Consider the following 14,970-nt stretch of genomic DNA (forward strand, 5'->3'; position numbering starts at 1 on the left):
ATGTAAAACTTAAAATAACATGTTCAACTTTTTAAATACACTGCACTCTACCCTTGGGGCTGTCCAGGGCCTCCATTAAGGGTGACTTATATGTATTAAAAAGAAAAGTTTGGGACTGGCAAACGGTTTATTTTGTAAATAGCTGGTGACCAGATGATGAACCAGACCCAAGGTGCACAACCTTTAAAGTCCACAGGCTTCCACAACAATATTGGTGCTATTAATCCAAACGAAACGATGATTTCCAATGCTTCAATTGCTTTTATTGAAGATGTTGTGATTTCAGTATCCAAAATTCATATAGGATGCTGCTCCAACCTTGTTTCTGTAGCATATAGCAATGTAGAGTTCATCATAAATAAATATTGTATCATAAACACAATGCATTTCGGGTGAAACCCTTCATCAGGGGTAACTAAATTGAAAATTGGAAAAGGTCCTATCAGAACATCACCAATACGAACAGTGAAAGTGCAAGCCTTGAATCTCAAAGTCAAGTTTTGATTATTTCATATTGATCATTGGAGTGCATTCTATCATCCGTATCAAAAGGTTTATTTTGCCAGGTCGACATGGCAGTTTAAACCTGCACAGGTTCCACAATAGCAGGCCTGAGACATGTTTAAAGGGCAACTTAAGTGGGTGGCTCAATCAGTGCTGCAGGCCCACTATTAGCATTTAATTTACAGGCCCTGAGCACATGTAGTGCACTTTACTAGGGACTTATAAGTAAATTCAATATGCCAATTGGGTATAAGCCAATGTTACCATGCTTAAGGGAAAGAGCACAAGCACTTTAGCACTGGCTAGCAGTGGTAAAGTGTACAGAGTGCTAAGGCCAGCAAAATAGAAGTCAGCAAAAACAGAAGGTCTGAAGGCAAAAAGTTAGGGGACAACCACGCCAAGGATACTAGGTCTAACAGTAACCATATTCATGTTGCAGGGATGTGGTTGTAGATAGAATCCTATCCCGTGATCACACGTAACTGTAAAAAAACAACATGATGGGTCCTTTATTATAGCCTTATAGCTCGCCGTAGCGGGCTATACCCGCTATTAAAGGCCCATTGCAGCGTTAAAGGTCTGAGCCGAAGGCGAGGGACTTTAACAAAGCAGCGGGACTTTAATAGCCGATATAGCCCTGCTACGAAGGGCTATAAGGCTATTAGAACATTCTGCCACTAGAGGGCAGAATGTTCTAACAAATAAAACAAAGCCTTCAGGGAGCACAAGGGGATTCAAATCCCCTCAGGCTCCCTCAAGCCTTTGTTCACAGCCAGAGCTGTGAACAAAGACAATCATTGGAATGTTGGAGCTCTGGGCTTATACCAGCCATTATAAGCCCGGAGCACTCCATTGTTTTCAATGGAGCTTCCAACATTCCAATGTTCTAATGAACCTTAATGACTCTCCCAGTTTCCTGATTACACCACTGGCCAGCCTATCTATTTTCACACAGGCTAATATAAAAAACAACAACATTCCAACCACACACCCAACATGGTGTAGCTTGCTATCCATGGGGGAAGCATTTCAGTGCCCCACATAAAGGTAGTAAGGGCTATACCATTGCTAAAAGACAACAGGAACACCAAGGAGGGTTAGTTGATCCAGAGATAGCAGGTGTGAATCCCATTGTGCCCTTTGTATCTCTGGCAATGCTTCTGTCACCTATGGGGTCAGGGTTCAGGACAGCAGCAGCGACAGCAGATAGTAAACAAGCCTCATGAGCCAGGTGTAGAATCGGTAGTTTCCACTCCTTGGTCCTTCCCAATCTCATAAGGAGCAAATAGGGTGATGATGAGGGGCATCCACTGATGTCATTAGGGGCCAAGATTGTCAGATGTTCTTGCCAGACCAGGGTCTAAAACCGAATGCAGGACCTTCTGAATGCTCATCCTTTTTTGTCAGGTGCCTTAAGTACCCATTTCTAGGTATAAAATAATAATGTACTCCAGGGAAAGAGAAAACATGGTGTGTGGCACGATCTAGTGGTGTAGTCTAGTACATATATATATAAAGCAAACACAAGGAGATGATGGACGGAGCGCTGAAACCTTTCAAACACTCACCCCTAGTCACAGATCTGGGTTGAATCCATCATCGTTCTTTAGCTCACTTCGCCACCCCAGTTCAGACCCAGCCATATGCAAATCAGTCTTGACCCTGTGCCTTATGGGAACAGTCCAGCCTGAACTGCCAAGCTAGGTCTTCCCTTGACAGGAAACAAGCATCCTGGGACAGGTCTCGAGGTAACACCCCTGATCAGCCAGGCTAGCTTGGATCCAGTGGCAAAGTGAGCAAGGGACGTACGTCTGGGCATACCCTGCAAATTTAGGGCGAACAAAGCAAACACAACGAGATGAAGGACGGAGTGCTGAAACTTTTCAAACACTCACCCCTAGTCACAGATCTGGGTTGAATCCATCATCATCCTTTAGTTCACTTCGCCACCCCAGTTCAGACCCAGCATATGCAAATCAGTCTTGACCCTGTGCCTCATGGGAACTGTCTGGCCCGAACTGCCAAGCCAGGTCTTCCCTCAACCGCAAACAAGCATCCTGGGACAGGTCTCGAGGTAACGCCCCTGATCAGCCAGGCTAGCTTGGATCCAGTGGCAAAGTGAGCAAGGGACTTACGTCTGGGCATACCCTGCCAACTTAGGGCGAACAAGGCAAACACAAGGAGATGATGGACGGAGCACTGAAAATCCATTTGCATATTGCAGGGTCTGACCTGGGGTGGCGAAATGAGCTAAAGAACGATGATGGATTCAACCCAGATATGTGACTGGGGGTGAGTGTCTGAAAAGTTTCAGTGCTCCGTCCATCATCTCCTTGTGTTTGCTATAAATATATATATATATATATTATTTTTCACAAATTCAATCCGTCATGACGCGTTTCGGCTGACACTCAGCCTTGATCACAAGTAAGACTTCTTGGGCCTAATACCTCACAGCCTGCCTGCCTCGTTGTGACTACCTTGTTGGAAGTGAAAGGGGGCCTATTGTTATTGGTGCTACTCTTGGCACTTTGTCCAATCGATGTCCATGAACAACATATAGTGAAATAAGAAAAAGAAAAGAGGAAAATGTGTCTTTGGATACAATTTTATTAAGCTGATGCTTTTGCATGCCTTTTCATACCCCGAGGCCTTGGGGCACCGTCTCAGTCATTTGTTTTGTTTCTTTGGTGGGGTGTGGCTTTGTCGAACAGTCGATGTGCAGCAAACTCGAGGCTGCACTTAGAGTGAAGAGGAGGTCCACTTGAGGTTCACTTGAGGTGGTCCACTTGAGGTTCACTTGAGGTCCAGTTGACGTTCACTTGAGGTCGTCCACTTGAGGTTCACTTAGAGTGAAGAGGAGGTCCACTTTACTCTGTCAGTAGGAGGCTTCATTGTTGGTTGTGGCGGGTTAGAAGGATGCCGTTTTAGAGAGTGGTGCGGGTTTATCGAATGGACTTAACAGAAGTAACAGCTAATGTAATTGTGAGCCAGCTTTGATGGAACATCTGGCGAGACCTAGGGCCAAACTAGATTCTAGGGCCTTCTAGGTGCTTATACTTTTTTGTCAAGTGCCATAAGTACCTGTTTCTGGGTATTAAAAATGAAGTCACCCCAGAGAAAGAGAACATGTGGCTGCTTGCGCCATCTACTGGTAAGGGTAAGTACTGTAACTAAATGTTGCGAAGGAAAACGGCCCTAGGAGGCTGGGTTTCATCTCAACAGCTATGAAATTATGAAGCAGACAGTAGCTGTAGCACATCAGGCTTTCTCCTTTCTGCTCTATAAATATTTGTTTGTTACAAAGATGTGTTATTTGTGAATTAAAGTGATGAACTCTGTCCTTCCTGTATTGATTTCCTGTGCAGGCGAAGCCGCGTCTCCAGAGAGGAGGCAGCTCCGCGTCCCTCCACAACAGTCTGATGAGAAACAGCATCTTCCAGCTCATGATCCACACCCTGGACCCACTCTCTGAAGGTAATTCATCCAGTTCCTCAGTTAAACCTCGCTCACTGCATGCATGTATTGTGCGTACTCAGTTGGGCGAAGTTTGTTTCTTTACGCAAAAGCCACGTTTGCTTGAAATACTTTATTTTGCCGTGCTTTACCTGTTGACTTTCATTTGCAACGACACGGGGGCTTATTGCACAGTCAGTGAAAAGTGTAGATCGTGAACTTAGTGACCATGAAGTACCTCTTTCCGGTTATTAAAAAATAATTTATGTTGTGCAATGTTTTTTCTGCTGAATTACATTGTTGGTAGACGCCATTTTGTTATCTTGTACCAAGGGAAGATATTTCTGTGAAAACCTGAGGCTTAATTTCATGGCAATTTTGATGTCTGAGTCGACTGCTGTGGTGTTGTATATGCTGGTTGTAGTGTGTCCGCCATTAGTGAAAGCCCTGTTTGATCAACACAGTCTCAATTGTTGCAGGTCGTTGTGTCAACCTTGGAAATACCATTGTGGAACTGGTGACCAGGAGGGGTTAGTCAAACGTTCATCTCATATACGAGGCCCTACCACCTTTTGTGGGTACTTTAAGGTACTTAGTTGGTAATGCTGGCTGTAGACTCTTCTGTGCTGGCATTCTTTATAGGCAAACCAGGTAACTAGGGGTTTACACATGGTCAATCCTAGAGAGCCATGACTTTACCCCATTGTTCCCTGTGTATATGAGTTTGAGCGCTGAATCAGATTCAAATAAAGAAGCGTGTAAACGTATTCCACAACGTATTCCACAATGGTTGGCAACAGGGTACACTATTCCAGTTGTGACGTTTACCTTGTTTTAGGCAGATGTGTGTTGGAAGTGCAAACTCTTGTGCCCGTGTGACCATTTTTCGTCTCTCTTCGCCAGAGGAAAGACTACAAAGGGTGTAGAGAGGTCCTCAACTTCCACCAAATTAAGGCATTATTCATAATTTCCGAAGAGATTACCATGGCACCTCACAGCAACCAAAGGCCTACATTATGTAGCAGGGCCAGTACAAGGCTCCACTACAATGTGAAGGGTGGAACAATACAATAAACAAAATAATACAGGTTGATAATAAGGGCTTCCGGTTTATGGTATATATTTATTTAACATTTCCGGCTGTAGTCATCCATATTTATTTTTGGCCACCATATTAGTATTTATCCATATTTATTTTGTGTTTTGAGAATAAATGGAGTCGTAAAATGGTACATTTCTGCATTTATTTAACTGATAAACATGCACTCATACTTTGCTATCTGTTGCATTTTAGCAAATTAAACGGTCAAATATAGCAAAACATTACACTCACAGCTAAATATCAGCATTATAATACACTTATATCTTAACATATTCCTGTATTTAAGGAAATCTGAACCTGGTTAGTAACCTCCCATGTTGTCTATCTGTGCAGCTGTTGTCCTGGAAAGCTCGAAAGACAGCATGGAGAGTCACCCACAAGAAGAATCATTTTCTGTATTTTTCCGCTTTTAAAAATAAATACAGACAGAAAACACATTGTTTTCTGTCTGTATCAATCTGTAAAAATCAGTAAAAACGGAAAATTGAGAGCCGTATTAATAATTAATCAATAAAGGACGCTGCAGAGTATCAAATTGTAAAATATCAAGCAGTGAATACGGTAGAACATTAGGAAGTCACATTAATATATCTAGTTGTACACTAAACGTCCTGTTCCAATATTAAAAAAGAGCAGGATATGGTGTCAATAAATGCACAATAAAATCCAGATGAGATTCAGAAATACTTTGAAATATTTTAAGTCTTGAAGTACCAATTTCCGAAAAGATAAAATGCCAGCTGAGACCAACACTCTGGGATGGATTCTCCTAAACTATACCTTAAATGTCTGACTAAAATGGCTCAAAAAAGCAGGTTGAAAAAATGTGAGTAACACTACGGAGTTGTGGATATGTTTGGTGAAATTAAATGTGAGTCCGAGTATGAATTGTATTTCGGTACCATAACTAAGGCAGAGTGTAGACATCCATACATTAAAGAAGGTCTGCCAATGGTACCTTTAAGCAGCAGATGCCACACATGGAGCCATAGTGACCATAAATTGATAATGTATAAATATGTAAACATTGTTTGAAGCAGCAAGATCAACTGCTGCACTTCTGTTGAGCATCAAAGAATAGAGCAGCGAAAATCAAATCATATCAGCTGCCACCATGAGTGAACACTCTTTTTGAGATTGTCAGACATCAAGGAACCTACGCTGCAAATATCTATACTACAGAAACTCTGTTAGGGGGAGTGACAACGGTCAGTGGATTGGTCACTGTAGCTCTGAGTATTTTCTGGTATTGATGCTTACTATGTATGATATGTTGTAAATTAGCTGCAAAGATTTAAATATTTGATCCAAAATGTGAGGGCATTTGGCATTGTTGTTGACATTTTATGGACTATATTTGGGATATGAAGTGATCCATGAGATTGCTATATTCAAAGGATAAATTCCAAATGTAGCAGATTTTGGTAATAAAATATATATAGCGGCCTATTCGCTCAAAGCATTGTAAAAGCATGGGTGGAGATTTATGTCTTCTCCTGAGCAGGATTTACACTTTCTACACCTCCACTAAATCTAGGGTGATCATTTTCCATTTAAATCCTGGAAGAGTAGTTACTACAGCTCTTGGCTTGTGTAAATCTCTGAAGATTTTCAGGTTGGAATATGGACAGGGAGCAGTTTGAGAATGCCCACACACGTGGATGTTTATGGGTGTTTTCAAACTTTCAAGGCAACCCACACTTGATGCAGACATCTCTGCACTCATGATAAAGATCTCCACAGTTGTATAGTCGTTTACTCTCACAAAAATCTGTTTGTAGATACCCGGCAGAAGTAAAAAAGGTACATTCCATTGTAAACATATTTTTCAGTCGAAAATTCCCTTTGTGAATAGCCACTTAAGATATATAGAGTAAACGTGGAGTTCTATTATTGTCCTTGGTCCAGTTTGGTACGCACCTTTTTTTTTGTAGAATCTTAAATGTCACTGCTTTGAAACAAAAACAGTGGAGGAATGGCTGCTGATCCATTGTGCTAGCAGAGGCCCAGCTTCCACTGGCCTTGCTGCAGCATGCCTACCTTATGTAAATTTCCCAGCCGTTATAGTGGGTCCTTTTTGCCAAATGTGCTTGCTGTGACACAGTAAGAACACGTTTGGTAAAATGTGAATGCTGAATGGTCTGTTATGCCATGCCGGCATGACCAGGTGGGTAAGAATTTTATTGGGGTGACCCTTTTACTGTGGTAATGCTGCCTATCCTGTGGTGGAGGGGCTAACAGCTAGGGGTTTCTAACAGCTGTGCCAGCTAAGCCTCCACCGCCAAAAACCAAGTGGTCCCCCACTTTTTAAATGGGGCAAGGGAACTGCTAGTGTGGCCGAATGGCGCATCTGCTTGTTTTTGGTGGATCCCCTATTGACGCCACACTCGAGATGACTCCCTCCCCTTCCCCCTTAGTTTTGGCTTTAATTTTCCTGGGTGTAGAGCTGAGAGTGATGGACCCATGCTAAAACCTAACACAGTTATGATCCAGATGGACACAGCTGCTTGTCACACCTACTGATACTTGGATCTACAAAATGTGTAATTTAAAATCTGATGTGTTTATTTCCTCTTGAGAAATGGGAATTAAACCAGCTTCCCCAGTTCCACCAGATCTTCGCGTAGCTCGAACACACATTGTTTTTTTGTACCTGCCAATCCTCTATTGTAAGATGTTCCCAAGGATGTGAAAGTAGCACTTAGCTCCCAGAGGACTCGAGCGCTGCACAAAAGAGCTACTGCTGGTAACCTAAGGACTCTGTGAAGGCAAAAGTCCTCCACCTTACAATCCATCCTAACAGCACAACAGCAATTAGATGATGACCACACTTGTCCCAAGGTAGGGTGATCTACCTGCAGGTGAGATCCGCCACTTGGGGCCAGAGATTCTGCAAGTGGCATGCCATGGTCAATCTTTATGGGTCAGATATCTAGCTTGCTCCTTTCAGCACAGCTCGTGGTATGGCCCCTCTGTGGCTCTTGGCGGGACTGCTAGTCTATTGCTTAAAGATTGTGTTCCCTTTGAATAAATCCTGTATATTTAGTCTGTCTTCCCAATATTCAGCATCATTATATTGAATTAACAATGGTGGATTACTGAATTCCTTTACCTGTTGCCACTGCTACTCAAGCATTCACCCTTCTCTTGGGTGAAGAAACTTGACAAGAGAGTGAGGGTGGGAAACCTCAAAGAGGTTCTTTGATGAAGAACTTAAAAGCAGGAATGCTTATGAATACTCGCCACAGACCATACCAAAGTGTATATTTAATATTCTAAATCCAAGAGCACTTTGATAATGGGCTAGGTTCTTCAGAGGACCAAAGTAAATGTTTTTCCACAATTGCATTTTAAGTATATTTGCTCTATAATTCCTTAAACGCAATGCAGGGACCAGCTTTCAAAGCACAGTACGTATAGTGTTGGTTATTCATGACCTGTTACACAGATGCACATGTGCATAGACATATAGACATATAGATCCACCCACACACACCCCTCTAAACACAAAGAAGGGGTCTTAACTTGAGGCTTATGCAATATGTGCTCTATGTAAACGTCTCATAATAGTGTATAAAATAAAAATTGCATACACTGCATCTGGGAAAAGTCACAAAAGAGTAACAAAAGGAATGAAAGCTGACACCACAAAAACTAGCTTTAAATGCACTAAGGAACCATTACTCAAAGCCTGTCCAATGGTAAGTTGCTATCAATAAGTACAAAACCATCAATAAAAATTAAAAAACAGGGGGCGATAGTAGGTAGTTCAATTCTCACAGTACAGCTACCTCTACTTCATGAGTCTGCGCCAAGGAAACATAATGACCACTTATTGAACCAATCTTTAAACATCAATTTTACCAATTAATTTAAGCCAATTTGTTTAAGTGGTGTGAAATATAGTACAGCTCACATAATGCATTATAGTATAAAATGAACACCAGGAGCTTGGCCTTGTGACCCCTGTGGCTTGGAGTCATTTGGTCGCTTGGTCGCTTCTCATTATAGAAGATTGAGGGAAACCGAGGGATTGGCACACGGAAAGATACATGCCACAAAAGTTTAGAATTTATATTCTAGATCCATGAGGAGCAGACTTATAAGTTCCAAAAATCCCTATTTTATGTTCCAGATGAAGAAAAGCGCGTTGATGTGGGGATACACATGGAATATCCTTAAACACGCTAACATTTTAGAGGTTGATGGATTTTCAACCCTCTAGATATGGAGTATCTAATGTAGGCGGACCAGATCCATGCCAGAATTCCAGGATATCAACATGAAATTAGTTTACATACAGTTTATCCAGATGTTGCTCATTTACCTACAGTTGTTATCCCTGTAATTATCCATGGATCCAACCCTCCTGGACCTATGTTGATCAACTCTGGTTTAGACATTATTATATAGCAGCCTGAGTTTCCCTGGGGTTTGTGGGTCAGTTTTCACAGATAGATGTATGTGATTCAGAGGGTAGTATGTAGGCCTGGGCGGAGTTTGCGGAACTCCTCGAAGTGACCAAAAAACGTAGCCGTGCTATGCGAAGTTCCGCAAGTGGCGGAGTGTGTTAAGTCTTGCCATTCACTCTAATTTTTAGCGCAAGGTGTTCGTTCCACACTGGAAAATCAGTGGAAACGGCACCATGCACAGCGCAAGACAGCCCTGCGTCTTTCTGCCTCTCGAGTAGATTTTCTTCTAGAGCAGCAGCTTCCTCAACGCGAACGGTTGGTTTCTCAACATGAGCAGTCGTGAAAATCCATGACTGTCCGAGTGGAGAAATCTCACTGGGAGGTGATCTAGTGTTGGATTTTCCACACTTGCGCTTCCCAACTTAACGTTGGCGAGCGAGGAAATAAATCTGCTCCACCTCGCGGAGCAGAGTTTATCTGAACTCTGCGTGGTCCGTGGAGCGCAAAAAACTGTACAAACTCCGTGAACGGAGTGGAGTTCACCTCCCAGGCCTAGTAGTATGTAACTCTTAGTTCTCTGACTGGAGAAGGGCACTTGTAAGAGACACAATAAAAATTAAGATTTAAGTAATTGTTAGTGGTCAGAGTAACTTACTCTTCCATTGCCCAAAGCTACACGTCAGCTTCTAAGTCTTTCTTTCTTTCAAATCTTTATTTCGACTCAAAGAATCATAAAAGAAATCATAAACATACAATCACAAAAAAAGGACAAAATTACAATAGTGAAAACATCTATAATCTAGAGTGGATACAGCAGCAGTTACAGGAGTATTTCAACATAAAAGAACCACATAATGAAGAGTTTTAAATTTCAATTCAGCAAATAAATTCTTCTAATATTCCATGCAGCTGCTAAGTACTTGCTGATGGCAAATACAGTGGGGGGGGGGGGGATAAATCACTTTTCAGCAGCCTATAGGCATCTAAATGGTGCCTAAAACCCCAATTCCTACAAATAGGAATTATCCACTTTTTCCTAGACTTAGTGTACGAAGGACAAAAAAACAATAAATGAATATCGTCCTCTAGCTCGCTAGAGCAAGCAGGACAGTTTTTTAGAGTGGACGGGTGCCATTTGCTGGAGAGGGCTCTTATTGGGAGTGCATTATATCTCCATTGTAGAAATAATTTTCTCAAGGTGATAGGATTAATATCATCCAGCACTGTTTCCAGGTTGTAGTAATCCTTCATAGTTAGGAAGGTGGTGGTCATTGGTCCCAGTTTATCACTTACAAGGGATGCAGAAAGATTGTAGTTGTGATATAATGCAACCAATTCTTTACGCGATATAGTTGCGCAGGCCTCCAGAGGTTTTGTCCACAGGGACAAAAGGCCCAACCTAGAAAGTTCGCCTTTGACGTACTTAAGCCATGGAATGTTGCATAGAGCTGGGTGTGGGTAGAGTTCCATAAGTTCGGAACGATAACTCAGGAGTTCAGGGGTTATCCAAAGACGCCTCCAGAAAGTTAGGGGCTCCACACCAAGTTCCTCCTTTATTGGTCTCAAACCCATGTCGAGCCTTAGGGGAAGAAGCGGCGTACTTGTTGGAAGGGTAGCCAAGTTCCGTAAGAACTTGTTTTCTGTGGCGGTAATTTCCGGGGCACAATCAATGCCCCAGAGTTCGCCGCCATATATTAAAGCCCCACGTGCCTGCATTTTATAGATTTCCAGAGGCGGACCGATAGGATGAGTCATGGATTGATTCCATAGTTTCAGAATACCCCCCACCCTTTGAGTTAGCTTTAGGTTTGATTTTATCTGATGATGGGACCAAGACATTTTTTCATTCAAAGTTAGTCCCAGATACTCGAAAGTATGGACTCTCTCTAGGCTAATGCCATTTATGGTGGGGTTAGGGCGAAGAGACCTGGGGGGATTAAAGATCATGAATTTAGTCTTTGCCGTATTGATCTCTAGCCCCCGATCAATACAGAAGGAGACGAAACCGTCTAAGACTCGTTGGAGCCCCATAGGGGTCTTAGATAGGAGCAGGGTGTCGTCAGCGAACATAATGGCAGAGATGCCAATGCCCGCAAGCCGTGGAGCATCTCTATTTGGCACATCGTTTAGATGAGAAATAAGACCATTTACGTAGAGACAAAACTGCGTGGGGGCCAAGACGCAACCCTGCCGTACCCCTCTTTCGACAGGGAAGCTAGCTGATAGGCTACCATCTCTACCACATCTTACCTTCGCATAATTATTAGTGTGAAGGCGGACTAATATGTGCAGAAGAGGACCCGGAAGGCCTAAATCTTGTAACACAGTCCACAGTTTCGTGCGTGGGACTAAATCAAAGGCCGGACGCAGGTCAACAAAGACTGTGTAAAGGGAACCCCTGTCTATCTTTACTGTTTTCCAGAAGAGCATGCATAATCTGAAGATCTGGTCAGTTGTAGAGACGCTCTTTCTGAAACCAGCCTGGTAGTTGCTCAGAATCCCAGAGGTCTCTGTCCAATCCATAATACGGTCCAGGATCAGCCTCGAGAAGAGTTTCTGGGCGACATCTATCAGACTGATAGGCCTATAATTTCCAGGCAACGAGGGGGACCCTTTTTTAAAAATAGGCACAACTTCAGCACCGAGCCAGGTAGAAGGGACAGGCAAACCATCAAGGATTGCGTTAAATAATAATGTAAGATAAGGTACCCAAACTCTTGGTTCATGTTTGTACAGGTCTCCTGGGACCCCATCCAATCCGGGTGCCTTACCTGGAGGGAGCAAAGAAATTGTGAGTTGAATCTCACTCAGCGTGAAATTTATCTGATCCTGACCAGGTACAGCATATAATGGGGCCTCCAAAGCAAATGATAACCCCTTATAGAGAGAGCTAAAGTGACTTTCCCAAGCTTCAGGAGCAATATTTGTTTTTAGAATTGCAGGAGGTTCGGGTGTGCCATTAGACACAATCAACAAAAATCTCCGTGCGTCCCTAGATTGTAAGGCAGATGTTAAATTATCCCAATTTTCAGAAGCCCACTCCAATTTAGCATGGTGTATTAAGGATCTATAGATCTGTCTCTTGTGTTGGATGTCAGGCCTACAAGCTTTCTTTTTTATTGCATCCAACAAAGCACTCTTGGCCAATCTGCAGGTCCTATTGTACCAATGAGGCCGATTTGCAGATCCTTTTTTACAAGGGACAATTGGATTTAATAGACGAGACAATGTGGAGAATAGTTCCTCATTAGTGCTGGCCAATTTTCTATAATAAGTGGAAGAGGAATACTGCTCTAAAATTTCTACTACATTGTTTAGTGCAGAGGCCACTACTGCGTAGACTTGAGATAATTCTTGCTGGTTACCAACCAGTTTATTCCAATTAATTCTACGTTTATTGTTTGTAAGAGTGGCTGAGTCTAATGTCTCCGTGTTAACTGATGGCACTAAATCAAGGGCTCAGACCCGCTAGGGAAACATCTAATATCAGGGGGTTATGATCACTCTCCCCCCTAGAGATCACCTGAAAATCAGAAACTCTATTCCATTCCTTAGTCTGTACAAAAATGTAATGGAGTCTGGCCTCCCTACCTGACCTATTAAATGTGGGCCTTGGGGGATTATCTGAGATGGTTCGTCCGTTACAAGCCCTAATCGAATGAACCATTGTCAGGGAAGTGATCTGGATAGCTAGAGGGGCCCAGGCCCTAACCATTGGGCCCGCCACCTGGGGAATATTCCAGATTTCATCCTCCTCAAGATTTATTTGGTCCACCAGCCCCTCAAGTGGTTCAAAATGAGAATTCAAATCACCAGCTATAAGGAGCATTATACGATCGGGGATCTTGGTTAGGACATTTGACAGGGCATCAATCACCCTCGATTCCGCACAAAAATTCACGGGCCTAGCATACACATTAATCACCGCTAGCTTAGTATCTAAGCCCCAATCCAATATCAAACATAGAATATCGTCAGAGCCAGTTTCAAAGTTCGTAACAGTACATCCCAAATGAGTGGCAACCCAGGTAGTTAAACCACCAGAGGGACGGCCTCGACCACCCCACACAGCCGCAATTGAATAAGTGGCAAAGCCTACTCGATGGTAATCTTGTCTTGCCCAAGTTTCTTGGAAACAACAAATCTGGTGGAGATCTATAAAGGAGCCCCATATTGGACAATCAAGTTTACTGGCTAAGCCAGCTATATTCCATGAGAGAAATTTATGTCTGGCTATACAATTAGAAGCAGCAGCGGGGGTTCTACAAAGAGGAGGGTCACACAAATTCAGCGAAGTAGTGGTGATAGAGGGAACAAAAGTAGAGGCAGAACAGGGGGACTGCTGTTTAAGAGGTGGAGACACATCCGGGGAGGGAACAAGAACAGGAACCGCCTGCCCGAGTCAATCAACATCTTCAAGACAGGCATACCTGTTGTAGGTTAAATAGTCAACATGTAAAGATTCGCCAAAGCGGGTGTGCCTCAGTCTACCTCTCATTGAATTAGCCCCAACTTTAGACCAATTACAATCCGACCCAACCTGAGAAAAAATGTCAGTTGGAGGATAGAATGAAGACAGTGGTAAGGGGTTAATAGAAGAGGTACCAATACTACCAATCCAATAAAAAATATAGGGAGCAGTTAGAGAGTTGCTAAAATTGACCAAAATGCAGTCGCCCTTAATATTCTTCGTAGTGCTTCCTAGCCAAGGAACCCTCCTAACCATTAAAACCTCCGACCTGATATTTGGGGGGAGAGGTCTATGCGTATTGAGCCAATTGATGACTTTATTTTTTAAGGAGGCATAGGATTCAGACTCAGGATTAGTAAGTTCTGGGACGCCAGTTAGGATCACAACATAGGGTGAAGCTTCTGGAGGGAGATTAATAAAATTTTTCCTATTTGCTCTAGCCATATTTGAGTGAATGATAGCACCTAAATCCCCAGGGATTTGACCCGCGTCTATATATTTTGGGTTAGGTACTGGAATGAGGTTCTTGGTTAAGATTTGTGATTGGCATTGGGCAGGAACAGAGATAGAAGTTGGGGGAGCAGAGGATGTAGGCGAGGGAAGATTAGGTGTAGAGTCTGGAATTCTTGGTGAAAGGATATCCTTTCTAGAGAGAGAATTTACTAAGCCTGAGGATGTGGGACGAGAAAGAAAATGTGAGTCAATCCTACTCGTTTCACATGCGTCATGCGGTTTGCCTCTACTCTCTGATAAATGTACAGGTGCTGATAAGGCCCTTTCTATTTCTTTGAGCCTTACATCAATAGCATCAAACCTAGCAAACAGCGGGGTGAAAAATCCCTTAAGAGCAGTATTTATAATATCAGTAAGTCGGGCATGCCCCTCATCGGGTCCGTGATCACGGTCAGAAACAAGTATAGGGGTATTAGGTTTCGGTGAAATTAATACCGATGGTAGTGTAGAAGTGCCACTGGTAACTTGTACAGATCTAGTACGTGTTGAAGTAGATGCATTAGCAACACTAG

At 42.8% G+C, this 14,970-nt stretch overlaps 1 protein-coding gene across 8 annotated transcripts in view; it reads left to right on the top strand.

Annotated features, from left to right (window-relative positions):
- The window catches only part of SLC24A2 (solute carrier family 24 member 2), a 790,353-nt gene that overhangs the window by 422,457 nt on the left and 352,926 nt on the right, over positions 1 to 14,970 (top strand). For all 8 annotated transcript variants that reach the window (XM_085634455.1, XM_085634470.1, XM_085634443.1 and 5 more), the window contains one exon: positions 3,873 to 3,981. In XM_085634455.1, the coding sequence (XP_085490581.1) occupies positions 3,873 to 3,981 (109 nt within the window). The remainder of the gene's footprint in view (positions 1 to 3,872; positions 3,982 to 14,970) is intronic.

This window comes from Triturus cristatus, chromosome 2_1 (assembly GCF_964204655.1).
Source record: "Triturus cristatus chromosome 2_1, aTriCri1.1, whole genome shotgun sequence".
NCBI classification, from domain to species: Eukaryota; Metazoa; Chordata; class Amphibia; order Caudata; family Salamandridae; genus Triturus; species Triturus cristatus.